At 47.4% G+C, this 26,226-nt stretch overlaps 1 protein-coding gene and 1 long non-coding RNA gene across 7 annotated transcripts; one reads left to right on the top strand and one right to left on the bottom strand.

Moving 5' to 3' along the window:
• The first annotated feature begins 740 nt into the window (after positions 1-740).
• Positions 741-25,853, top strand: INO80C (INO80 complex subunit C). Of its 5 annotated transcripts, none has more exons than XM_025273149.3 (5): positions 741-1,002; positions 16,166-16,276; positions 17,453-17,600; positions 18,530-18,597; positions 25,466-25,853. In XM_025273149.3, the coding sequence occupies exons 1-5, from the start codon at positions 847-849 to the stop codon at positions 25,595-25,597; spliced, it is 615 nt and encodes a 204-aa protein (XP_025128934.1). In that variant the 5' UTR covers positions 741-846; the 3' UTR covers positions 25,598-25,853. The 5 variants fall into 5 exon arrangements, with proteins under 5 accessions (XP_025128934.1, XP_006059210.1, XP_025128935.1 ...); XM_006059148.4 differs by having other exon boundaries at positions 756-1,002; positions 17,489-17,600; XM_025273150.3 differs by lacking the exon at positions 741-1,002 and adding an exon at positions 7,362-9,031.
• Positions 6,514-9,323, bottom strand: LOC123465280. 2 transcript variants are annotated; one of them, XR_006640456.1, is made up of 3 exons: positions 9,220-9,323; positions 8,878-9,003; positions 6,514-6,569 (listed from the first exon to the last, which is right to left on the bottom strand). It is a non-coding gene; the product is annotated as an uncharacterized LOC123465280 (long non-coding RNA). The 2 variants fall into 2 exon arrangements; XR_006640455.1 differs by having other exon boundaries at positions 6,520-6,566.
• Positions 25,854-26,226: the final 373 nt, after the last annotated feature.

Here is a 26,226-nt window from a genome sequence, read left to right as displayed (position 1 = left end):
GCTGATGCTAAAGCTGAAACTCCAATATTTTGGCCACCTCATGTGAAGAGCTGACTCATTTGAAAAGACCCTGATTCTGGGAAAGATTGAGGACAGGAGAAGGGGATGACAGAGAATGAGATGGTTGGATGGCATCACCAACTCGATGGACATAGGTTTGTGTGGACTCCGGGAGTTGGTGATGGACAGGGTGGCCTGGCATGCTGCAGTTCATGGGGTCGCAAAGAGTCGGACACGACTAAGCGACTGAACTGAACTGTACACTTGCACGAGGAGGTGTGGAGGGGGAGCTCAGATGCTCAGTGGGGTCGGTGACCCCTATAAGGTTAGCAGCCACTCTACCCTTCAAGTTTATCTGGGTACCACGAAACACAAACTTCTGAGCAACAAGGCTGCGTCTAAGGGGAGAGCCAGGAGCGTCGCAATACTGGTCCACAGACAATGCCCTTACTTGTATACTTACAAGTATAAACTTACAAACAACAAAAGGGATCAATCTTCTGACCTGAGAAGAGACAACGTGGTGATTAACTTTTTAAAAATCCACTTAATCAGAACAGATCGTGGGATGGTCTAATCCTCAATCCCTGGGGACGTCCTAGCACGTGCTCGGCGTCAGAACGCGGGAGGAGCTGCATTGGGCCGTGGCAGACGCCGTCCCGCCCGGAAGGAATAAACTGTTCCGAGCTCCGCCTTTTAGATCTGGCCCAGAGACAAGTAACGCACGCTCCCCGAGTCCGGGCCGGGTTTTCAACCATCGAGACGGAAGTACAGCGGGCCGGAAGTTCCAGGGCCTGCACCGGGACCCGAGTGGGGAGGGGGGGAGGAGCAAGGCTCAGGGTGGGAATGGCGGCTCAGATCCCCATTGTGGCCACCACATCCACTCCGGGGATAGCCCGGAACAGCAAGAAGAGGCCGGCCAGTCCTTCCCACAACGGCAGCAGCGCCGGGGGCTACAGCGCCAGCAAGAAGAAAAAGGTGTCCGCCTCCGGCTTTGCGCAGGTTCGCTGTCACTCGCCTAATCTGCGCGTGCGCGGAAGCCCACATTCCCTCCCCCTCCCGATCCAAGGGGCTCGAGGGCGCATGCGCGGACCCGAGTGGGTGGGGCTCAGCGAAGCTGGGCGTTTCGTGTGGGCGGGGCCGTACAGTCACACCTCTTTCGTAGATGCGGTCTATGGTGCAAGTGAAACTTCTCCGCACCCTCTTACTTTGGCTACGTGGGGTTTGATTAAATAACCACCCGCGTTGCATTGTCCAGAAGAACAGGGGAGGTGGGGAGGCTGTTATTGCCTTAATCGTAGGGCCACCTCTTCCCGTCGAAGTCTCGTTTGGAGCGAGGCTCCGGACTTCTCCTTAATGTGAGTTTCAGTTAAGCAGAAGTTCGCGTGTGTCTCGCCTTGCTCCATTCTTCAGACATTTACCAGATGCCTGTGAGGTGCAGAGCGCCCTAATGAACCGTGTGGAGGAATATAAAGATGTATTGCTACGGATGGTTTCCCTCATCCTCAGGAAAGTGCTTTTTTGACCTTTAGTTTCCCTGCCCCAGAGTGGGTTTGGTCTTACCTCATAGGGTTGTTATGAGGATTCAATGAGATCATGGTCGTAAAGCTCTTGAGCACAGCGCCTGGCACGACTTCACCGCATCTGGGCGATCCGGGCTCTACGATTCCAGAAAAGCATTTGCAGCACAAGAGTAGCTTGGTTAGATAAGTGTTTTTCTTGGCTCCTGTATTTTATTTAAAGCCGTGAGAAAGCAAAGATGGAGTGTGTTACTTGGTACTCTCCAACACAAGGTGTAGCATCCTTAACCCAGAAGGATAGTCTAGCGATATTAGCTGTCTATGGTTTTCTCCATTGGTAATTGGTAGTGCACTTTTTCGGAGAAGGCAATGGCACCCCACTCCAGTACTCTTGCCTGGAAAATCCCATGGACGGAGGAGCCTGGTAGCCTGCAGTCCGTGGGGTCGCTAAGAGTCAGACACGACTGAGCGACTTCACTTTCACTTTTCACTTTCATGCATTGGAGGAGGAAATGGCAACCCACTCCAGTGTTCTTGCCTGGAGAATCCCAGGGACGGGGGAGCCTGCTGGGCTGCCGTCTATGGGGTCGCACAGAGTCGGACACGACTGAAGAGACTTAGCAGCAGTGCACTTTTTTCCTTTTAAAATATTTATGTATGATTTGCCTACAGTGACATGCAAGAGTATAGACCAGTGACTTTACATATGTACCCACCTATGTGGCTACCATCCAGATTAGGATAGAGAGCATTTCTAGGAGCCCCAGAATATTCCTTGGTGACCTTTCCAGTTGGTACTCTCTTCCCTCCCAACTGAAGGTAATCGCTACTCTGACCTCTCCCACCATAGACTGACTGTCTTTTTGAGCAGAATATAAATGGAATCATACAGAGCATAGGGCTTCCCTGGTGGCTCAGACGGTGAAGAATTTCCTGCAATGCAGGAGACCTGGGTTCGACCCCTGGGTTGAGAAGATCCCCTGGAGGAGGGCATGGCAACCCACTCCAGTATTCTCACCTGGAGTATCCCATGGACAGAGGAGCCTGGTGAGCTGCTGTCCATGGGTCACAAAGAGTTGGACACTCCTGAGTGACTAACACTGTTTCTCTTCTTACAGAGCATATTCTTTTGTGTGTGTTTGGATTTCTCTGTGAAACAGTGTTTTTGAAACAGTGTTTCCCCATTTCCTTCTCCAGGGGATCTTCCTGACCCAGGGATCCAACCCGAGCCTTCTGCGTTGACAAGCGGGTTCTTTACCACTGAGCCACCAGGGAACTAAACTATAAGAATTCTTTACATATTCTTGGCTGGGAGAAGAAATGGCAGTCCACTCCAGTGTTCTTGCCTGGAGAATCCCATGGACAGAGGAGCCTGGTGGGTTACAGTCCAAGGGGTTGCAAAGAGGCAGACACGACTGAAGTGACTTAGCATGCATGCACTAGCACGCACGGAGTTCTCGGCCAGATATATGCATTGTGAGTACTTTCTCCCAGTATTGTGCTCAATGCATTTTGATATCCGGCTGTGCCAAGACCAAAGAATGTAGTCAGTACCTATTGAGAGGAATGATTGTCTTGACCCAAGGTAGCACTGCTCATCAACTCCCACCACCACAGCAAGCTTCAGAAAGTGGATGAATGCCCTCTGAATGGGGGGATTTCCAGTAACCCCACTGGGTGGACATCACAACCTTGCTGGTCTTAGAACTCTCAGTAATGGGAAGGGCTGCTTAGGTTCTTCCTGTGGGTCTCCTTCATTTCAGCAGTCTCAGCCCTTTTTTGGGCTGGAAAGAGAAGGGCATTCCCGAGAATAGTGACTTCTTTGTTCACTTCTCCCCGGCTGGTGTTTAACTAATGAAGTGGATAGCCAGTTACCTGACTCCCACCCTCAGCATACGAAGGAAAAAAAAAATTGTCTTCTGTCTCCAGAAGTCTTAGATTTCCCCCCTGTTCTAACATAGCACCAGGGCTTCCCAAATGGCTCAGTGGTAAAGAATCTGCCTGCAAGGCAGGAGATGGGTTCAGTCCCTGGGTTGGAAAGAGCCCCTGCCGGAAGGCATGGCAACCCACTCCAGTATTCTTGTCTGGACAATCCCCATGGACAGAGGAGCCTGGTGGGCTACAGTCCATGGGGTCACAAAGAGTCAGACACGCCTGAGCGATTAAACCACCACCACCACCAACATAACATTGCATCCTTGTTCCCTGGTCCACAGTAAATGCAGGCATTAGCACAGTGCTGCCCTGAGGGCTGCCTGGCATCTTCCTAAATTGTCCTCAGCCTTCAGTTATGTTTCTGTTGAGTTCAGTCAGCAAGTATTTATATCTGTTCTGTCTCCAGCAGTAAGCTTAAGTTATTTCAGTGGATTATCACTTGTCTCTGCCCTCCCAAAATCCTTCCAGGAGAAGAGAATGACCTACATATATTGTAGTAGTTTTCTTCTGCTATCATAACAGATGACCACAAATTCTGTGGCTTAGATAACACCGGTTTATCAGTTCCTGGTTTTGTAGGTCAAAAGTCCAGGCACAATGAGATAGGGTTTGGTTCCCTGGTCCCTGAAATCAAAGTATCGGCTGGGCTGGTTCGTTGGGTGGATGCTCTGAGGGAGGATCTTTTTTGAGCCTTACTGAGATCGTTGGCAGAATTCAGTTCTTTGCAGTGGTAGGACTGAAGTCCCTGTCTCCTGGCTGTCAGTTCGTCCCCGTCCACATTCCTTGCCGCACGGTCTCCTCCGTCTTTGAAGCCAACTGTTGAGAATCTCTTTTGTGTCTAATCCCTCTCACTCCTCAAACATCTCTGACTTCTCTTGTCTCTGACTCTGAGCCCAGCTTTAAAGAGCATATGTGATTAGGGCAGGCCCACCAGGATAGTCTCCTTTAAGATCAGCTGACCTGAGACCTTAATTTTATTTCAAATATAAGATATATGTTGCATTTCCCTTCAATATATCACAGATCCCTTCACAGTGGTGCATACATTAGCATTTGCCTAAAAACGGGGTCAAGGTGTGTATACACCAGAGACCTGGAATCTTAAGGGCCATCTCTGAATTCTACCTGACACATATCTGAAATGGGAAAATCTCATCATTTCTAACCATGTCCCAAAGCCAGTTATGGGTCTTTTCTGGTATTGGTGCCTTAGTGGTGGGACACAGGAAGATGAAGACTCAGAGCCAGAGATGGTCACCAGAGAAGGAGAGGTGGAGAGAAGAGGGACTAGAGGCGGCCTTTGAGGAGTGGACGGTTTGACTGGGGAAGGCCTTCCAGACTTGGAGCTATGCCCAAGTGTCAGGATGCTCAAAGTGTCATCAGTGGGAAATGAGTGTTTTTCTATATAAATGATCATAGTTATTGAGTTAAAAGGGACTTTACAGATCTTTCAGTATCTTAAATTACCCTACTTCAGTCATTTCAGCTATTTTGTGTCTTACAAAAAAATTTAAAAAACAGTGTCTGTTAACCTTTCATGGGATTTAAAAATTTACAAAGGACACTCACATAGACATTAGAGTGCTTTTTGAAATTAGTGAAAATAACTTGATGGATTCTTAAGATGGGTTTTACTTTTCCAGAAGGTGCATGCTTTTTCTAAAGTAAAACTGAATGAATGGATGAAATATAAAGGGCTTACTGCTTGGAAATCCTCAGGGGTTGAAGGGAATATTTTTGACCTAAAAGTATTTGGAGCAAAGCATTTTTAGATGTCTCATTTATGTCAGCCATGTAAAATGATATTAAATACTTTGAGTACTAAAACAATTTTGTTTTATTAGTTCATCAAGATGAATCTTTAGTTCAGCAGAAATCATTAGTATTTGTGCTTGCTAAGTAGTACATCTGTCACAAAACTACAAGTCTTCTTTTTGGATTTAGATTTTCAGTGTAACTAACATATTTATTGATGACTTACATTATAATTTGGAAAGTGCCACCTCCCACCCGTTTTGGTCCTGATACTTTGAAAATGACTAGTGTTAAGTTGGGTTGAAAAACAGATACACTGTGCTAAAGTGAAAGCAATCATGATAAATAATAATAGTTATATTTATTGGGCACTTACTGTGTATACCCTGGAGAAGGCAATGGCAACCCACTCCCAGTACTCTTGCCTGGAAAATCCCATGGACGGAGGAGCCTGGTAAGCTACAGTCCATGGGGTTGCAAAAAGTCGGGCACGACTGAACGACTTCACTTTCACTTTACTATGTATACCGAGTACTGTTCTAAGTACTTTCTAATTGCTGTCTCATTTAATTCTCAGAACAACCCTCTAAGAATTGTTATTCTACAGATAAAAAGACAGACGCACAGAGAGGTTAAGTAACTTTTCTGTGGTCACACAGCTGACAAGTGATAGAGTCGGTATTGAGACACAAATGGACTACCCAGAATCTACGTTCTTTTTCTTGACTGCCTGTCTTAACATCACTCTTACTACTCTACATCTGAGAAGATATAGTTAGATCTCTAATATAACTATATCCCAGGTGCAGAGAAATGCTTTGGGGTGGGGGGAAGATTTTATTAGATCAATAACAGGGCATTTTTTTAAATTGGAGGAGAATTGCTTTACAATATTGCCTTAGTTTCTGGTGTACAACAACGCAAATCAGCTATTTGTTGTTAAGTCGCTAAGTTGTGTCTGAATCTTTGCAACCCCATGGATTGCAGCATGCCAGGCTCCCCTGTCCTTCACTGTCTCCTGGGGTTTGTTTAACTTCATGTACATTGATTCAGTGATGCTATCTAACCATTTCATCCTCTGCCTCCCCCTTTTCCTCCTGCCCTCAATCTTTCCTAGCATCAGGGTCTTTTCCAATGAGTCTGCTCTTTGCATCAAGTGGCCAAAGTATTGGAGCTTCAGCTTCAGCATCAGTCCTTCCAATGAATATTCAGGGTTGATTTCCTTTAGGATTGACAGGTTTGATCTCCTTGCAGTCCAAGGAATTCTCAAGAGTCTTCTCCAGCACCACAATTTGAAAGCATCAGTTCTTTGGCTCTCAACCTTCTTTATGGTCCAACTGTCACATCCATACATGACTACTGGAAAAATCATAGCTTTGATTAGACGGACTTTTGTCGACCAAGTAATTTCTCTGCTTTTTAACCAGCTATAAGTATACATACATCTCCTCCCTCTTGAGCTTCTCTCCCACTCCTACCCCTATCCCACCCCTCTAGGTCATCACAGAGCACCTGAGCTGAGCTCCCTTTGTTATACAGTAAATTCCCACTAGCTATCTATTTTACATATGGTAGTCTATGTGTCGGAGAAGGCAGTGGTACCCCACTCCAGTACTCTTGCCTGGAAAATCCCATGGACAGAGGAGCCTGGTAGGCTGCAGTCCATGGGGTCGCAAAGAGTCAGACGCGACTGAACGACTTCACTTTCACTTTTCACTTTCATGCATTTGAGAAGGAAATGGCAACCCACTCCAGTGTTCTTGCCTGGAGAATCCCAGGGACAGGGGAGCCTGGTGGGAGGCCGTCTGTGGGGTCGCACAGAGTCGGGCACGACTGAAGAGACTTAGCAGCAGCAGCAGCAGCAGTCTGTGTGTGTATGTGTGTTAGTCACTCAGTCATGTCTGACTCTTTGTGGTTCCATGGCCCCACCGCCAGGCTCCTCTGTCCATGGGATTCTCCAGGAAAGAATACTGGAGTGGATTGCCATTCCCTTCTCCAGGGGATCTTTCTGATCCAGGGATCCAACCCAAGTCTCTTGCATTGCGGGCAGTTTCTTTAACACCAAGCCACCAGGGAAGCCCCATGGTGGTCTATATATATGTCAATGATACTCTCTCAATTCGTCCCACCCTCTCCTCCCTCTGTGTCCGCAAGTCCTTCTCTATGAATACAGGGCAGTTTATATTTGCCAAGTGGCTATTCAGGTTAACAAAATCTACAGAGAAACCTAATTGACCTATAGACTAATAGGTTACCTAATCAGGTAATAGGTTACCTAATAGGCTGATGTATGATGGTGATGCAGTTATCATAACATCTATGTAAGTAGAGAGGCAACAGTTGCTTCTTTAGAAGGCTAGTGCAGAGTACAGGTGACAGTAGACTCTTCTGTCATTGGAGGCAGCTTGAGAACACTATCCTGGCTTGCTTTATTCATTTAAGAAAGCGATCATTCTACCTCACCTTTCAAACAAACCATATTGTTAGTTTTCTTTTTTCTGTTTTTAAAGTGGCCATAAAACACCAGCCAGTCGTCTTCCCCCACAACTATGATCATTTGTGTTTTCTACGTGTAGATACAGGTTTTCACAAACCATATTTGGTGTATAACATTGTGGGCCCTGCCTTCCACTTAGCATTGTTTCCTGGCCCTTTCTCTGTGTTGATAGTCTTCACAAGGAATTAAGTGCTCTAACTTAATTGACTTGATTGGATGTTAGATTGCATCTCACGTTTTTGCTGTTTCAAGTAATAACCCTACAGTAGCCCTGTGTTGTAGACTAGGCTCAGGTGTTTGAATCTAGGTTACTATTAGATAGATGTAACTGGGCGTTGGGTTCTTACATGATAGACAGAGGACATTTGTCTCTCTCTGTGTAACCACAGAGAGAAGGCCCCATTTACCCTTCGGTTGGAGTCAGGACCCTGCGAGCGGCCCTGGAGACACGAAGCCGTGTGACTGGGATCTCCAGGCAGGCGAGCTGAGGCCTGGCTGATTCTGGAGTCACTTAGGGGTTGTCAGGTGTTCCTTTGTTGGCGGGTTGGGTTTCTCTTCCTTGGGACTTCAGTTCAGTCGCTCAGTCGTGTCCAACTCTGCAACCCCATGGACTATAGCACACCAGGCTTCCGTGTCCATCACCAACTCCCGGAGCTTGCTCAAACTCATGTCCTCTGTCCTCCCCTTCTGCTCCTGCCCTCAATCTTTCCCAGCATCAGGGTCTTTTTAGCTCTTTTTGTGTTGCGGAGTAGACACCCCTTAGGGCCAGGCGTCACTTCTTTCCTGATCGCAGGGCGGTCATGTCTTCAACCGTTCAGCTCCTAAAGTCTCTTAGCAAAGGAAATGGCAACCCACTCCAGTGTTCTTGCCTTGAGAGTCCCAGGGACGGGGAAGCCTGGTAGGCCGCCGTCTATGGGGTCACACAGTGTCGGACACAACTGAAGTGACTTAGCAGTCACATATTAATTGCAGCCCTGCCTCCCGGACTCGATCCTCCTCTGGACAGAAGGTCTCTCCCTCTCATTTCGTCACTAACAGACCCAGGCGTCCAGCTTGGCAGAAGCCCAGGGGAAGGGAAGACCGAGGGTGGAGTACCACAGAGGGTGGGTTTAAAGGGGAAAGAAAAGCAGAGCACCCAGCTCTGGGCCCAGAGCCACGTGTTCTTTGCACCTGCTCAGAGAGGGAAGTCAGCAGTCACTGTTTCAAGGTCAGGAAGCGGCCCCGGGTTGACGGTGGCCCAGTTGGTGTCAGGATGGTGTCCTTTCCTGTCCCCGCCTCAGCTGCTGGAGGTCTGACCTGCGGACGGGGAAGCGGCGAGGAAAAGGTGATCAGACAAACAGGAGGGCTCGGTTGGTTCTGGGGTCAGGGATGGAGGGCGGCCTCGTCAATCCCTTCCTGCTGCTGGAGCAGCCCGTGCAGCAGGCCTCTCCTCCCACTGCCTCCCTCCCTCTGGCCGCTGTCTGTCTCCAGGTGGGGTCCCTGCCCTCCCAACCCACGTGGGCTGCAAAGCACCTGCGTTCCTCAGCAGCCCAGGTCCAGCGAGGCATTCCTGCCACGTCCTCCTGGGCTTCCCAGGACCTGGGAGCAAACAACCCTTATCAAAGGGCTGTTCTGTGTTCCCTCCCAGGATTTCCCTGTGCACCCAGCACCTCTGAGCCTCCCCACTTAGGAGTCGGGGGCTTCCTAGGTAATGAACCCCTCTGCCAATGCAGGAGATATAAGAGATTCAGGTTTGATCCTTGGGTTGGGAAGACCCCTGGAGGAGGGCATGGCATCCCACTCCAGTAGTCTTGCCTGGAGAATCCACGGACAGAGGAGGCTGGCGGGCTACAGTCCACGGGGTCGCACAGTCAGGCAGGACTGATGCAGCTTAGCACACACGCACACACACTTCTGGTCCAGAAGAAAAAGCTGACGCCCCTGCTGAGGACGGTGCCCTGCGAGCCAGGCATGTTCCGTGGATGGTTCTGGAATCACCAGCAGAGCCCTCAGGGCCTGGTTCTTCATTGCCCTCAAGTATCTCCTCTTTGCTTCTGAGCAGTTCCGTTTGTTTCTTTTCTCCCAGGTGGAAACAGCATTATGTAAGCTGTCATTTTCTTTATGAAAAACTCAGTGAAGCTGAATCTTAAAGTGGATCTGGCCCCAGGATACCTCTTTAACATTCCACCTGTTTTTCTCGAGTTGGCCCCAGCTGGCTGGGCTTTTCTGGTCTGACCTGATGCTCACCATGTAGTTCTTAGAGTTGTTTTTCTCTCTCTCCCTTAACATGGGCCGCCCTATAGGCCCTGTGTCCTGGCAGTCCACACCCACTGGCCTGCTCCTCGCTGGTGTCGTGACCCCCAAAAGCAACGCCCTGCCCATTAGCAGCACTCCCCGGTCCCCTGTCCTGCCAGCTCCTGACAACCCCTGGCCTACTCTCTATCTCTGTGAATCTGACTACTCTAGGTGCCTCAGCTAAATGCAACCATACAGTAGGTGGCCTTCTGTGTCTGGCTTCTTTCAGTTAGCATAATATACTTGGGTTTATCCATGTTGTACCATGTATCAGTACTTCATTCCTTCTTACAACTGTAGAATATTCCACTGTATGGATGAACCTCATTTTGTTTATGCGCTCATTGGTTGATGGATATTTAGGTTGTTTGTACTTTTGGGTTATTATAAATAATGCTTCTATGAATATTTATGTACGAGTTTTTGCATAAACATTTGTTTTTAATTCTCTTAGCTAAGTACCTAGGACTGGAATTATTAGGTCATATGATAATTCTGTGTTTAACTTTTGAGGACCCACCAGACTGTTTTTCAAAGTAACTGCACCTTTGTACAGTTCACGAGCAGTGTGTGAGGGTTCTAGTTTCTCCACATCCTCACCAGTACATGTTATTATGCCTCTGATAGAGCCATCCTGGTGGGTATGGAGTAATATCTCATTGTGGTTTTGATGTATATTTCCCTAATGACTAATGATGTTGAGCAAATTGTCCAGGTTTGCCTAGTGGGAACCTCTTCAAACTGACTCTTGTGTCTTTTACTTTACCTCTGTCATTTTTTGAGTGCCATGATGGACTGAACTGTGTTCATTCAAGATTTATTTGTTAAAAGCCTAACCCCCAGCATGCCTCAGAAAGTTACTATATTTGGAAATAGGGCCATTAGTAGTTAAGGTTAAATGAGGTCATAAGGGTGGAGCCCTAATCCAATTTGACTGGTGTCCTCATAAGAGGGAGGCTGTCATAGGGACGTGTATACACAGTCAGAAGACAGTCACCCACAAATCAAAGAGATCAGTCTCAGGAAAACCCAGCCCTGCTGACATCTTGATCTTGAACTTCTAGTCTCTAGAACCTTAATAAACTAAATTTCTCTTATTTTAACCATCCAGTCTGTGGTATTAATATTTTGTTACACAGCCCTAGCAAACTGATACAAGTGATTTCTTACCTTCCGGCACCAAAAACTCATGCTGTACTTTCTTGCCCCAGTCCTGGAATCAGCTGTTTCTTCAAAGATCACTTGTTCTCGGAGAACAATACCTGGAAACAAGGATCTGAGCACTGGTGTGCCTGTTGTGTGTTGACTAATAGAAGATGCACAATGTGAGAGTTGTGAGTTAAGCTTTATTTGGGGCAAAATGAGGACCGCAGCCTGGGAGACAGCACCTCAAAGAGCTTGGAGAAACTTCTCCAGAGAGGTAGTGGGGGAAGGTCGATAAATAAGATTTTGGTGAAGAGGAGTTCCATGCAATCAAATGCTTATCTTACAAAAGGTTTTCCTCTAGTCAAGAGGAGCTGATGTCACCATGAAGGGATTTGGTGCTTTTGTAGATAGGAGGAGGTGCAAGGATTGGGACCGTGAACTCAGTTCCTGAAAATATGTATCTAAGAGCTGCTGTCTATGGGGTGGCACTGAGTCGGACACGACTGAAGTGACTTAGCAGTAGCAGCAAGGAGCTGTCCACCAGTCCTCCTGGAGCACAGAGGGCCTTGCTGCTGTTCTCCACCCTGAATTCCCTTCAGGGCATGTGCAGCCACAGCAGCACGGGGTTCAGTCCTCCACAGAGGCAGAGATGGCAAATGCCCTTGGCAAGCCGATTTGCGGTTGACATGTTCATTGTTTCTAGCCATCTCATTGGAAGCAATTAGGAAATGTAGGGGGTCATGTGTGTGAGTATGTATATGACTGTCCCCCATGCTCCTGTATCCATTTCTTTATTATTATTATTAAAAAAAAAATCTGGCTGCCCTGGGTCTTCATTTCAGCATGTGGACTTTCTCTAGAGGTGATGTGCAGGCGTCTCTTGCTGCGGAGCATGGGCCCTCGAGCATGCAGGTTTCAGGAGTTGCAGCTCTCGGACTCTCTAGTCGTGGCCTGTGGGCTTAGTCGCTCTGTGGAACGCGGGATCTTAGTTCCCTGACCAGGAATCGAACTCACGTCCCGTGCATCAGAAGGTGGATTCTAAACCACTGGACCACCAGGGAAGTCCCCATTTCCATGTTTATCTTTCTATCTATATGTTAAACCCATGAATTCATATCGCTAACCTGTGATTTCAGTCCAGTAGCAGGCGGTTCATTCTAGCTGTCCCTCATTCCTTATTTGCCTCATCTTAGAACGCATATTAAGTAGTTTCGGAACTATTAACCTGTACTCGTGGGAGAAACAAACCTCCCAATTGTTCATGGTTCTTTTTGCCTCTCACCTGAGTTATATGTTTAGAATACTGTGTTCATATCACTAACGTTATTTCTCCCTTCCTCCCTTTTAGTGTGTCTGTGTTATTCACTCAAACCTCAGGATGTTTTGGTTTCTTGTTTGCATTCCATTTTTTCTATCTGCTGCCCCATGCTTGTTGGATTTGTCCATCTATTTGTATGTGAAACTTTAACATTCTAAAGGAGATCAGCCCTGGGTGTTCTTTGGAAGGAATGATGCTAAAGCTGAAACTCCAGTACTTTGGCCACCTCATGGGAAGAGTTGACTCATTGGAAAAGACTGATGCTAGGAGGGATTGGAGGCAGGAGGAGAAGGGGACGACAGAGGATGAGATGGCTGGATGGCATCACTGACTCGATGGACGTGAGTCTGAGTGAACTCCAGGAGTTGGTGATGGACAGGGAGGCCTGGCGTGCTGTGATTCATGGGGTCACAAAGAGTCGGACACGACTGAGCGACTGAACTGAACTGAACTGAACATGCCTCAAAAGGTCAAAACTACGGACAGCTATACTCGGAGATGTTTACTCCTCTCTTACTTCCACCCTGTTCCCTTGCTCCCGCAGGTAACCAAACCCAGTCATTTCTGAATTAGCCTTCCTGTGTTTCTTTGGGTTTGGCTGCTGCTTCCCATCCAGAGGCGATTGCTTACAACGAACCCCTGAACATATACATCTCAAAAACGGATGCTGACAGAGTTATGCTGCATTGTCTTGTTCCTTAACTCCAATGAGTTAATCAGCCAGTGATTATTTGGTGCTTCTTTGTGCTAGGTGCTGGGTTAGACGCAGGCATGGAAGACTGGGCCAGATGGTGAAGCCGGATGTTCAGGCCCCTGTGCCTTCTCACTCTCGGGTCGGCCCCTCTCCTCATCTGTTCACCTCTCTCCTCTGTGTCTCCTTGTTCCAGTCTGTTGTTCCCTGCCTGTTTCACAAAGCTGCTGTCGTTTCATTGACTACTTGCATGCTAAGTCGCTTCAGTCATGTCTGACCCTCTGCAACCCTATGGACTGAAGCCCACCAGGCTCCTCTGTCCATGGGATTCTCCAGGCAAGAATATTGGAGTGGGTTGCCATTTCCTACTCCAGAGGATCTTCCCAACCCAGGTATTGAACCCAGATCTCTTATGTCTTCTGCGTTGGCAGGTAGGTTCTTTACCACTCGAACCACCTGGGAAGCCCTTCATTGACTAACCAAGAGTTAAATACAGCTGTTAATTATGTATCCAATTTATGATATTACTCTTACCAATAGTCAACACAAAATAGCATTGACAACTGGCCAAAACTATGCCAGGTAATGTTGGTTACTGATTAAATGTGATGGGAAAAAACCAAAGCTCCATCAAATTGGGTCTCCCAGGACACATATATTAATACCCGCAGAAATTTTAGGACCATGAAGGAAAAATCACAAGGGTAATGGAAGTTAGTTACATACAAAATGCTAGATCTTATCTTTCTTGTAAAATTAAAACTGACATGAGCTAATCCCGACGGAAATTTTTATGAAGCATAAATAAAAAATGGAAAACACTGAAGACCATTTATGCTGGCAGAAAATGACTCCATGGGTATGGGGACCAGAAAATGCAAATTACAGGAGGGAGGGGGAGTGGGAGGGGAGGCTGGAAAGGAGGCCAGCATTTGCGCCTGATCCCAAGGGTGGTGGGAAGCCCTGGGCAGCTGTCAGCAGGGGACAGACATCAAACTTACATCTTAACAGTGTGTCGCTGAGCATGCTGCAGAGAACGGAGTGGGCCTCAGGCCTCCTCTGAACCCCAGAACTAAGGAAGGACCAGATAAAGGAAGGACTATGGGAGGGAGGGGTGGAAAGGAGAAGAAAGAGAGAGAACTATGGCTACATATGGTGGGGAAAGGATGAGGAATCAGAGGGATCTTAGTTCTTAGAGAGTGGACATCTGAACAGACCTTGGAGAGGAGAAAAGTTAGGAGAAGCTATGAATCGGGGGACGGATGAGGGGAGGGGCCGTCCAGATAGCAGAGGGGTCATGCACAGGCCCAGGGTCGGGGGAGGGGGAAGGAAGGGGAGACCCTGGAGGGGAGTCTGGGAAGTGTCTGAGGAGAAGCCCTTCAGGGGGCTGTTGCAACAGAATGAGTGGTCCCCATCTCCCCCTCCCGCCTTCCCCCACATGGAGGCCATTTTAGGGGGGCAGGTAGGGGTGGAATCTATGCATACAACCAGAACTCGTGCACTCTGCTGCTAGGAGTGTGAAAGAGGGCAGCCCGTTTGGGAAAGTGGTATGTCCGTTTCTTATCCCTGGGTTGGGAAGATCCCCTAGAGGAGGAAAATGGCAACCCACCCCAGGACTCTCGCCTGAAAAAACCCAATGGACAGAGAAGGCTGGCAGGTCACAGGCCAAAGGGTCACAAAGAACGGGACAGGACAGAGCGACTACACACACACACACTAGTCGGTTTCTTACAAACACGTGCTTACTGTGTAACCGGACCATCCCACATGTAGATGTTTACCCAGGAGAAGTAAAGACATACATCCATGCAGAGGCTTGTACAGTACGTTGGCAGCAGCTTTATTTATAATAGCTGAAGGCTGAAAGCAACCCACATTTCATCAGCAAGAAAATGGGTAAAAACACTGTGTACATCCTATACAGGGGAATACTGCTCTTAAGAGCGGTATACAAATTCTGTGGAACAAACCACCAGTCCATGCTGTGACATGGATAAACCTCAAAAACTCCATGCTGGGAAGCCAAACACAGCAAACAGCACATGCTGTCGGATTTCACTCAAAGTTCTAGAACGGGCCAAAGTAACGTGGGATTCAGAACAGTGGTGGACCATGAAGGTGGAAGATACTGACCAGGAGGGGGCCTGAGGGAACTTTCTGAGAAAGATGGAAATAGTCTGTCTCCACAGGGACCTGGGTTACACAAATGGAAACATTTGGCAAAACTCATGAAACCTACACTTAAGATCTGTGCCTTTCACTGTGTATAAATTGTGTATCCATTAAAAAACAGTTTACTGCAGTCTGGGAAGATTGGAAATTGCAATACAAATCAGAAGTGATTTCTTGCTTTGGCTTGTTTTTTTCTTCTTCTTGATTCTTAGCTTAAAAGGCATTTTGTTTTAAAGTCCAGGAGCCTGCTTGTCAGGGCACTCTCTGCTGCAGCCAGCTGAACCGAGGCCCCCTGCCTCCTCTCTGTTTATTCTCCTCGCTCAGAATGCTCACAATGCATTCTATTGTGCCCTGAAGCGTGCCAGCACCAGCCTGGGTTCTCTGATTGGCGACCCTTCAAGGGACTGGATCTTTTCGGTCTTAATGTTTCAAGACATAATTTAACAAGATCAGTAGGAGCAGGGGCCACGTGGAGTCACAGGGATGGTGGGGCTTTGGCATTGGCCCCAGCTGGACTGAATCCAGAGGCAGTTACTGTGGGGCCTTGGACCTGTCCGCCTGAGCCTCAGTTTTCGCCTTGTAGTGGTAGGACACCTGTGCGTGGCACACAGAGAAGCCAGGACGTCTGGCAGCTGGGGTCCCGGCTGCCTCCACTGTGGCCTCTGCACAGACAGGTGCGGCTCCCAGCCTGGCAGGTTCTCCCCCTGACTCCACCCCATGCAGACCCCCGGCTGGGGCTCCGGGCACCCTGTCTGCTCTCCTGTGTCTGGTGCTGTCTTCTTACATCTTGTTGAGAGCTGAGTTAGGAAGCTCAGCTAAAGGACACTGACCCCATACTATTCTTATTTTGTTTTAAGGGTATCAGCATGGATGGTGTGAGTGAGAATAAGATGGTGCCCTCTGATTTTAGCACAGGACCCATGGAGAAAGCTGCCAAACCTTTGCCATTTAAGGATCCCAACTTTGTGGTAAGCATCTAAAGTGAAAGTGTCCACTCATCAGTCATGTCCAACTCTTTGCGACTCCATGGACTGTAGCCCACCAGGCTCCTCTGTCCGTGGAATCCTCCAGGCAAGAATACTGGAGTGGGTTGCTATTCCCTTCTCCAGGGTTTCCTCCCGACCCAGGGATTGAACCCAGGTCTCCTGCACCGTCAGGTGGGTTCACTGTGCTCTGAGCCCCAGAAGCATCGAATTTGTTTTATAAATAAAAAACCAAACAACCATGCCTCGGCCTCTGATCTCACTCGGTCGGTCTGGAGCCCGGGCAGCGCTGGTGGCCTTTCTCCTTCAGTCTGCGTCACCACGCCCTCCGCCGGGGACTGTGGTTTGAGGTCTGGGGGCAGGACAGCCCTTCCTGTGGCTCTCCCAGTTCCCAAGGATTTTGTGGAATTCATTCAGTGATACTGTTTTTAGGGTGTCATTTCCAGGATGATTGCTCGCCTTCCTTTTTTCATGAGATTTAGATGAGGTGTGCAGTAATTAAAGGAGGAATGCGCCTCACTAGTTTCTTTAGATACATCTAAGGTCTTGTGCTATCAAGTAGATATAGGTGCCTCTTTCTTTTGTTCTTGAGGGGTTGGATAAATTCCATGATTCTGATTATACCATTACAGTTTATTTTTCACTAATTACCTTTGAAAATACAGCATTAATAGTGCCTGTAACTTTTGTGTTCTTTCCATTTTATCTTCACAAGACAAAAAAGAAAAAAAATTTCCAGAAAGCTTGCCGTGTCATGAGGGAGGCTTCTTTGGGTTTTCCTGGAGCTCTAGTAATTTACAAGGTAGAGACTGGCCCTCAGAAGGGAATTGAGAGATGTGGTCATGTGTTTAAATCTAACTTTGTGGTAAACTTATTTTAAAGTAGTGAGAAATTCATGAGTGAATTCCATAAAGTTAGACCCAATAAAGGATGTGATTTTCTATGTACATATTAAAAGAATAACCCTTTATTTCTGTTCCATCAGCGACTAACTCATGCATTTTAAAAATCCAAAAGCTGTGTTTTTTTATAAGTAAGCTTAAGATATATGGTATATGTTTTTTTAAAGCCTTAGGGTACACTGACTGTTGATTGAATGAAAGGTTTATTACAGTTATGAATAAGCATAAATGTCAGATTCTGAAATGATCGTCTCCATTGATTTTTGTTTCTTCTAATCCACGCTTGCGCCTCGAGCATTCTGGCCATGGTGGTGCAGTGGCTGGCAAGAAGAACAGAACCTGGAAGAACCTGAAACAGATCCTGGCTTCTGAAAGGGCGTTGCCATGGCAACTGAATGATCCCAACTGTGAGCTGTCTAGACCCTCCTATGTGTTCATAATGTTCAGCCTAGGAACCTTCTTATAACAAACCCACATTATCTTATTGTGTTTGCATTCATGGAGAAACATTTTCTAGCTTAGGAATTTTACAGTGGTATCAATATAGGGAGATTATGTGTGTATTTCCTCATAGCTTTATACTCTGTGTTGAATCTGTGTGTATTGGCCTTGTCATGGATGTATGGTTTTTAGTGTCACTGTTAACATTTCAATCTGGAGAAGCAGGTCCAGATATGATGATATGGGTGTTGCTGTTAGACAAACTGCTTATTCAAAAGTCTACTCTTAAAATGTGTTTCCAAGTAAAAGGTTGCCCAAGCTTTAGGATGGTTTCTCACCACCAGCTTAAAGGCCCACTCTGTTTTACTCTCCAAGCCAGTGTTTTTCAGAGTTAATGCTTTATACTACAGTATTTCCGAACGTCTGTTGTATGTTCTGCTCAACTTTAGTGGAAAGTACAGGTTCAAAGTTTCTTCCATCTCCTGCCCCACGGCATGTGTTTCATGGCGGTGACTCAGACTGATGACAGATGAGCTAGTCAGATGCCTGGGTGTGGACATTCCGGTGTCCGGATGCTCAGATCCAATTAGTGGCTTGTTGACACCTCATCACCATCAGCCCGTGTAGCCAGAGACTGTGAAAGCAGCTGGTGGGCTGATGAGCTTTCTGGTGGTTCTGCTGGAGTGGAGGGTCCCTGGGGACAAGGCAGAGCCATACTTGAAGCCTGTGCTTGGCCTATGGCATCCTGTATTATTTCCCCAGAGAATTCTCTGGGCACTTAATCACAAGGTAGAAAGTTTGGGAATATTATCAAGCAATATTTTTAGGGAAAAGGGGGAAGGGATCTGAATGCTTTAAAGCCAGTTTAGTTAGCTTCTTGTTTTTTTTTTTCCAGACTTCAGTATTGATGCTCCTCCATCCTTTAAACCAGCTAAGAAGTATTCTGATGTTTCAGGTCTTCTTGTGAGTATCATCACACCTCTATGTCATATAACACTGAGCCGAAAAGGAGATTTCATTGTACCCTCTATTTAGACAGTGTTGAATAGCGACACTGGTCCTGCCTGGAGCTCGTGTACTGGGAACAGGTGATGGGTTTGTACAGAAGCGTTTATGCAGTTATTTAAGAGTGGCAGTGACCAAGAGCGGGGACTTCCCAGGTGGCTTGGTGGTAAAGAATCTGCCTGCCATGCAGGAGACACTGGTTCTATCCCTGGGTCGGGAAGATCCCCGAGAGAAGGACATGGCAACCTTACTCTGAGTATTCTTGTCTGGAGAATCCCATGGACAGAGGAGCCTGGTGGGCTACAGTCCATGGGGTTGCAAAGAGTTGAACATGACTTGGCAACTAAAAGGCAGCAGCAGCAACCTGGGGCATCTGTGTGGGCAGCCTGGAGCAGGCATTGCTCCAGAAAGCAGGAGACCTGGGTATTACTTTCCTTTCCTCTCCTTGTTAACTGTATGAGATAACATGAAAGAAACATTTTTTTTTTTTTTTTTTTTTTGGCTAAAGTTAAAAAAATCCCCTGCATCTTAGAGATGATTGTACTTAAAAAAAAAAAAATGTAAACTTTTCTAAAGAGGCACTACAGTAAAGATAGTGATTTTCATATTTATTTTTAAGCATCAGAATCCCTTTTCCAAATGAAAGCTTTTACAGAATGCCCTGGAGCCCACCTGCTCACTGTGGCCCCATGTGGATCTGGTCCTCTGTCCTTCTGCCCACTCCCCACCACAGGGACCCCTGTTGTGCTTCTAGGGGACACAGTTTGAAAACCAGCAGTGTGGTTCGATGAGTGGGACTTGGGCAAGTCCATGAACCTCAGTGTACCCCAGAGAATCTTGTTTCCTTATTTTCAGAATGTGGATGAAGTATAGAAGTTTTTAGAACTTTGTCATGCTTTTTCATTATTATTAAATTTGGAAGGTGGGCTTCTTCCCATAACTGTGGAAATAATGAGACACTTCATTTTTTGAAGCCCATATACCTCATTTAAATTCTTTACTTTTTTATGAAAATATATGACTCCAACTTCTGTAACAAACTAAATTAATGATACACATTTTACACTAGAAAAGATTTTTTTTTATTAGTTTTCCTCTCTGGATTAGTTGTATGTTTTTAGCTTTTCTTCCAGAGAGGAGCATATACTCTTCAGACTTATTAACACAGACCTTAAATATAATGAGCCTAAGAAATAGGGAGAGCAGCAGTGTGGAAGGTGGGGGAAGGGAGCGGTGTGTGGGGGCTGTGTCTGGTGGGCTCTTCCTTTCGTCTGTTCATGGGCATGTGTCTCTTCCGAAAGGTCCCCTGAGGGAGCTTCCATTTGAGAGAAATGTAGTTTTAGGCTATCTCTTGTCTCCTGCCAGAGAATAGTTGCCTTGTATATTTGACCCATTTTAGTAGCTGTTTATGGAAGGAGAACTAGTCTCGCACCAGTTATTCTGTTCTGGTCCAAAGTGGAAATTTTCCCCTGTTCCATTTTGTGCTGAGCTTGTAGCAGCCATGGTTTATGACTTGGAGGGTGGCCCCTTAGAACATAGCTTTATCGTCACCGTTACCAGGCAGCTCATCTGCTAATACAGTGGTTTTTACACGTTGAAGGTGAAGTCGTTCAGTTGTGTCCGACTCTTTGAGACCCCTTGGACTGTAGCCTACCGTGCTCCTCTGTCCATGGGATTTTCCAGGCAAGAGTACTGGAGTGGGTTGCCATTTCCTTCTCCAGAGGATCTTCCTGACCCAGGGATCGAACCCAGGTCTCCTGCACTGTAGGCAGATACTTTACTGTATGAACCACCAGGGAATTTTGTTCATGTTGAAAAGCATTGTTCCAGGCCCCTTTATGCCATTGGTAAAGGACTTGTCATGTTATACATAACCTTTTGCCCCACTGTATGTAAGAATTAAGACATTCTGAATATACAAAGAACTCTACCAAATCATTGAGGGGCTTCCCTGGTGGCTCAGATGGTAAAGAATCTGCCTGCAATTTCAGGTTTGATCCCTGGGTCAGGAAAATCCCCTGGAGAAGGGAGCAATCCCATAGAAGAATCAACTGAAAGATTATGAATAGACAATTACAAGGAGGAAATGCAGATGTTAAGTTTCACTGAAACTGATAAATAGATGTTCGGTTTCACTGATAGTTAGAAAAAAGACCCATTGAATAGGGGAGAAATGAAGACATTGGCTTCTATGCCTTGCCACCAACATACAGAAATGGACATCCTCCTATATGGTTGTTTTGAGATGGGAGTTACATTGGTGCATATTCTTAGGAAAACAAATGGTAAAGGTCAGTTTTCATTCCGATCCCAAAGAAAAGCAATGCCAAAGAATGCTCAAACTACCGCTCAATTGCACTCATCTCACATGCTAGTAAAGTAATGCTCAAAATTCTCCAGGCCAGGCTTCAGCAATATGTGAACCAAGAACTTCCAGATGTTCAAGCTGGTTTTAGAAAAGGCAGAGGAACCAGAGATCAAATTGCCAACATCTGCTGGATCATGGAAAAGGCAAGAGAGTTCCAGAAAAACATCTATTTCTGCTTTCTTGACTATGCCAAAGCCTTTGACTGTGTGGATCACAATAAACTGTGGGAAATTCTAAAAGAGATGGGAAAACCAGACCACCTGACCTGCCTCTTGAGAAAACTGTATGCAGGTCAGGAAGCAACAGTTAGAACTGGACATGGAACAACAGACTGGTTCCAAATAGGAAAAGGAGTATGTCAAGGCTGTATATTGTCACCCTGCTTATTTAACTTCTATGCAGAGTACATCATGAGAAATGCTGGGCTGGAAGAAGCACAAGCTGGAATGAAGATTGCCGGGAGAAATATCAATAACCTCAGATATGCAGATGACACCACCCTTATGGCAGAAAGTGAAGAAGAACTAAAAAGCCTCTTGATGAAAGTGAAAGTGGAGAGTGAAAAAGTTGGCTTAAAGCTCAACATTCGGAAAACAAAGATCATGGCATGCGGTCCCATCACTTCATGGGAAATAGATGGGGAAACAGTGAAAACAGTGTCAGACTTTATTTCTTGGGGCTCCAAAATCACTGCAGATGGTGACTGCAGTCATGAAATTAAAAGACACTTACTCCTTGGAAGGAAAGTTATGACCAACCTAGACAGCATATTCAAAAGCAGAGACATTACTTTGCCAACAAAGGTCCGTCTAGTCAAGGCTATGGTTTTTCCTGTGAACATGTATGGATGTGAGAGTTGGACTGTGAAGAAGGCTGAGCGCCAAAGAATTGATGCTTTGAACTGTGGGATTGGAGAAGACTCTTGAGAATCCCTTGGACTGCAAGGAGATCCAACCAGTCCATTCTGAAGGAGATCAGCCCTGGGATTTCTTTGGAAGGAATGATGCTAAAGCTGAAACTCCAGTACTTTGGCCACCTCATGTGAAGAGTTGACGCATTGGAAAAGACTCTGATGCTGGGAGGGATTGGGGGCAAGAGGAGAAGGGGATGACAGAGGATGAGATGGCTGGATGGCATCACTGACTCGATGGACATGAGTCTGAGTGAACTCCAGGAGTTGGTGATGGACAGAGAGGCCTGGTGTGCTGCGATTCATGGGGTCGCAAAGAGCCAGACTTGACTGAGTGACTGAACTGAACTGAGGGAGACAGGAAAATAGAGGCCTACAATGTAACAACTTGTCTTCCAGCCAGTGCCCTAGAGAAATAGTGTGTACAAGGAGCTTCATGCAGAAATGCTCATAAGAAAACCCGCAAGCAGAACATTGAAAGCAACATAAAGGTCAACCGGGGTGGGGCAGGGCGGGGTGGGGGGGTGCTTCCCAGGTGGCGCTAGTGGTAAAGAACCCACCTGCCAATGCAGGAGACTTAAGAGTCGCAGTTCAACCCCTGGGTTGGGAAAATTCCCTGGAGGAGGGCATGGCAACCCACTCCAGTATTTCTTGCCTGGAAAATCCCATGGACAGAGAAGCCTGGTGGGCTACACAGTCCATAGGGTCACAAAGAGTTGGACACGACTGAAGTGACTAAGCACGCATTCAATGTGGGGTAGGGGTTCATCCTGTTCTGTGAGGTTGATGTGTAGGTAAAAACATGGAAAAACTTTTAAGATGTGGTACAAAGCAGTGTAAGTGCACGGTACTACCAAGTAAGAGTCAACACCCAGTCACTGGGCGCTTCTCTGGCATATGTGCGTGTGTGTGTGTGTGTGTGTGTGTGTGTGTGTGTGTAAGAGTATGTGTATATAAAGTCTGGAAAGGTGCCCACCTAGCAGTGATTTCTACAGGGGAAGATAAAGGACTTCTTGTTGTTTGGCCACTAAGTCATGTCCAGCTCTTTGCAGCTCCATGGACTATAGCCCCCCAGGCTCCTCTGTTGATGGGATTGCCCAGGCAAGAACATTGGAGTGGGTTGCCATTTCTTTGGGGATCTTCCCAGTCCAGAGATCGAACCCAGTCTCCTGCTTGGCAGGCACTTAGACTTATAAAAGGAGACTTTAGTCTTATTGACAATGTTTTTCTTTCTTTTTTTCTTAAGAGAAGAATATGTTCACCTGCTACTTGTATAAATTAAACTTATGTAATTAAAAAATAAAGCCAGGCTTGTGTTTACACTGACGCATCTGTTCCAGTGAGGGGTTGTTTCCCTGTGTGGGGGCCTGGGCGGAAGGCCCGCAGGGTCACACCTGTCTTGAGCCCTGGTTACAAGGCTGTGGAAAGTGCTTCGGCCCTGGGGGAGGTGGGGGCCAGCGTTTGCTGCCCAGCTCCCTGCAACAAGGGAGGCGATAAAGCCACTTGCTGCCTGCCCTCCGGGGAGGGGGCCTTGGCTTCATCCAGGCTGGAGGGATGGAGTCCAGAGGAGGACAGACCACAGGAGTCCAGCTCCCTGCTCGTTCATCTCTGGGGGGTCACCGGCCTCCTTCCCTCTGTTCAGAACGCTCGGTCAGGTCCGGTCTGTGCAAGTTTACGTCGACCTTCCTGTCGGTGCAGCGGTGCCCTGAGTCCCGCAATATCGGTTCAGCAGCCTTCCTGGCAGTAAGGTCTGAACTTGGGCGGGCCGGCTCGGCACAGCTTGATATTGGGAGTGAGGCAGCCACAGAGATGGAGGCAGGCCATGGCTGGTTCATCCGCGAAGGCCAGATTATCAAAGCCAGATGCACTCGCCGGCACCTCTGCTGGGAACTGTAGGGCAGCCTCCTCTGCCAGTCAGTGCATCTCGCTGCCTCGTGGTCCCTCTGAAGGGACCCGCTGCTGTTTTTTTAGTTAAGCCTTCCTTTACACGAGCGTCACTGAAGGAAATGTGGTACAGAGAGGCAGTTGCTAGATTAAGTCAAAGGATCAAAGGTTTGTTTTGTATAGAGCTTTAATTAATCTTAGCTTTTTAGGAATAATCTCAGTTTCCTGATATGCAAACCTTAAACGCTTTAGGAAGCTCCCCGTGGTAGAACTGAGACTTTTTAGAGATTGAGAAACTCATGACTCAGTCTCTTCAGCTTGTTGCCTCTTCACCCAGCCTCTCTCCCTCCTGAAATCATCACATCGCTGGGCGTCTGGGTCCACGCAGTCGACCGGCGCTGGCACAGACGATCCACACTTGAGTAATTGGCTGTTATCTGTCTAGACGTTAGTGGCATCTTTTCTAATTTCTTAAAGGAATTCCAAATGACTCACCCTCGTGTTTTCTGTTTCAAAGTCTGTAGGAGCCGTGTGCCCTGAGGTAGACAGTGAGTGAGTATTTTCTCCACTGTGCATATGGGGAGAACAGGCCAAAAGAGAAGTGTGATATGTCAGCAGAAACAACTTCTCTTTTCCGTGCTTGTGCTGGTCATTCGTTTGTTCATCCACCCACTCATCCCTCATTTGTGGGACAAGCACTCGCCGTAGGCCCACTGTGTGCTCTGCATTGCGCCAGGAGACAATGCAGCTGGGATCCAGTGATAAGCAGACCACGGGGTTCTGGCCTCATGGAGCCTCACAGCCTAGACTTCAGTCAGAAGCACGCAGATAATAAACGTAAAAGCAGCAGAGCTATGCATTCTACCGGAGACAGAGGTGCTGAGGTGAACGCCGGGGTGGGGTCCTGACCCGCCTACAGGGGCAGATAAGGCTTCCCAGATGATATGACTTTGGGGGCTGAGCCCTGAAGGTGATTGCTGAGCAAGGAAAGGGCGAATGGGCAGGACAGGAAGGAGGGTGTCAGAGCCAGGGTAGCTGGAACCAGAGAGTGGGGGACACGTGGCTGAGGAAGAGGCTCGGGAAGGGGGGGATCCCAGGCAGTGTCTGAGGAGCCGTGCTGTGGCCTTGCACCTTTGTCCTGAGAGCAGAGAGAAGAGCTGTTGAGAGATTTCATGAGAAAAGACATGATCAGAATTGCAGGTTGTGACGATGCCCCTGGCTGCGGGTGTTGATGGCAGTCCCTTCCAGTGGAAGGAGGCGGGCTGGCCATCCCAGCCCTGCAGGGGAGCCCTTCGGGGAGCCTTGGGAGAGGCCTGAGGCGGGGGTAGCAGTAGAGGAGCACCCCTGGAGTAGGTGGAGTGGGGACGGGTGCAGTCTGGACGGGTGCCTGCCGCCCTGAGGCGCCAAGCAGATTTCCCCAGGTGTCTGCTGTGGTTATTCCCCTTCTTTCCTGTCCGTACCCTGAAGCATCTCTCAAGTCTAGGGAGATTAACGTGTCTTTCCCACAGTGAGTGATTTGGCGTTCTTGGTGACAGAGTCAGACATGATGAAGATACATTGATTGCACTTTGAGTAAAAGCCAGAAAACTAATTTTTAACTTGAACTTGAATCTCACTGCCAAGAACACCTCTCTGCCCTTCTCTCTGCCTGTTTTCTCGCCCAGGCCAACTACACGGACCCGCAGAGCAAGCTGCGCTTCAGCACCATCGAAGAGTTCTCCTACATTCGACGGCTGCCGTCCGACGTGGTCACGGGCTACCTGGCCCTGAGGAAAGCCACGAGCATCGTTCCCTGAGCCTGGAGAAACGGAGATGAGGTGGAAAACCATTTCCCAAGGCAGACTCTGGGCTCAAGATTTTGTTTTATGGAAACAAACTCCTGCTGTCAATCTGGAAATGTCAGTGCTGTGCCTTGGAAAGAATGTTTGGCTTTCATTGAAGGAGGGTTTTTTTTTTTTTTTTTTTCTGTTTTCCCTCCAAGTGTGATATTTCCTGTTGAATTAAATTATACTTCAGTTGTTGCCTCAAATAAAGTTGTTTGACAAGAAAGTAGAAAATTGTGCTTTTAGTTTAGCCCAAGTAAGTCCTCGAATTTTGGCTTCAAAGCTATGGAGTCTCTTATAACACATTTAAAGACTCTACGATGCATCCTGACAGTAAGGCTGGATTATCCCTGATCCCTGTGACCCCCGCTTTGAGCACGTTCATCTCTGTCTCTGATCAGAATGCTTGGAAGAGGTCCAGAACTGGGGCTGGAGGAGAAAGCACAGAGGAGCTCACCCTGTTGCCCTGGCTTGGTCCTTGCCTTGGGCCTTGGTCTCTGAATCAGCCTCTCTTCTCGGCCTCCAGAACCTGTTAGGTAAGCCACTGACTGGTTTGCGGCATTTAAAGCAGCCTGAGCTGACTGAAACACTAGCTCTGGCCT

Source organism: Bubalus bubalis, chromosome 22 (assembly GCF_019923935.1).
Source record: "Bubalus bubalis isolate 160015118507 breed Murrah chromosome 22, NDDB_SH_1, whole genome shotgun sequence".
Lineage (NCBI taxonomy): Eukaryota > Metazoa > Chordata > Mammalia > Artiodactyla > Bovidae > Bubalus > Bubalus bubalis.
The sequence above is the reverse complement of the archived record's forward strand: the minus strand, read 5'-3'. Positions and strand labels throughout refer to the sequence as shown.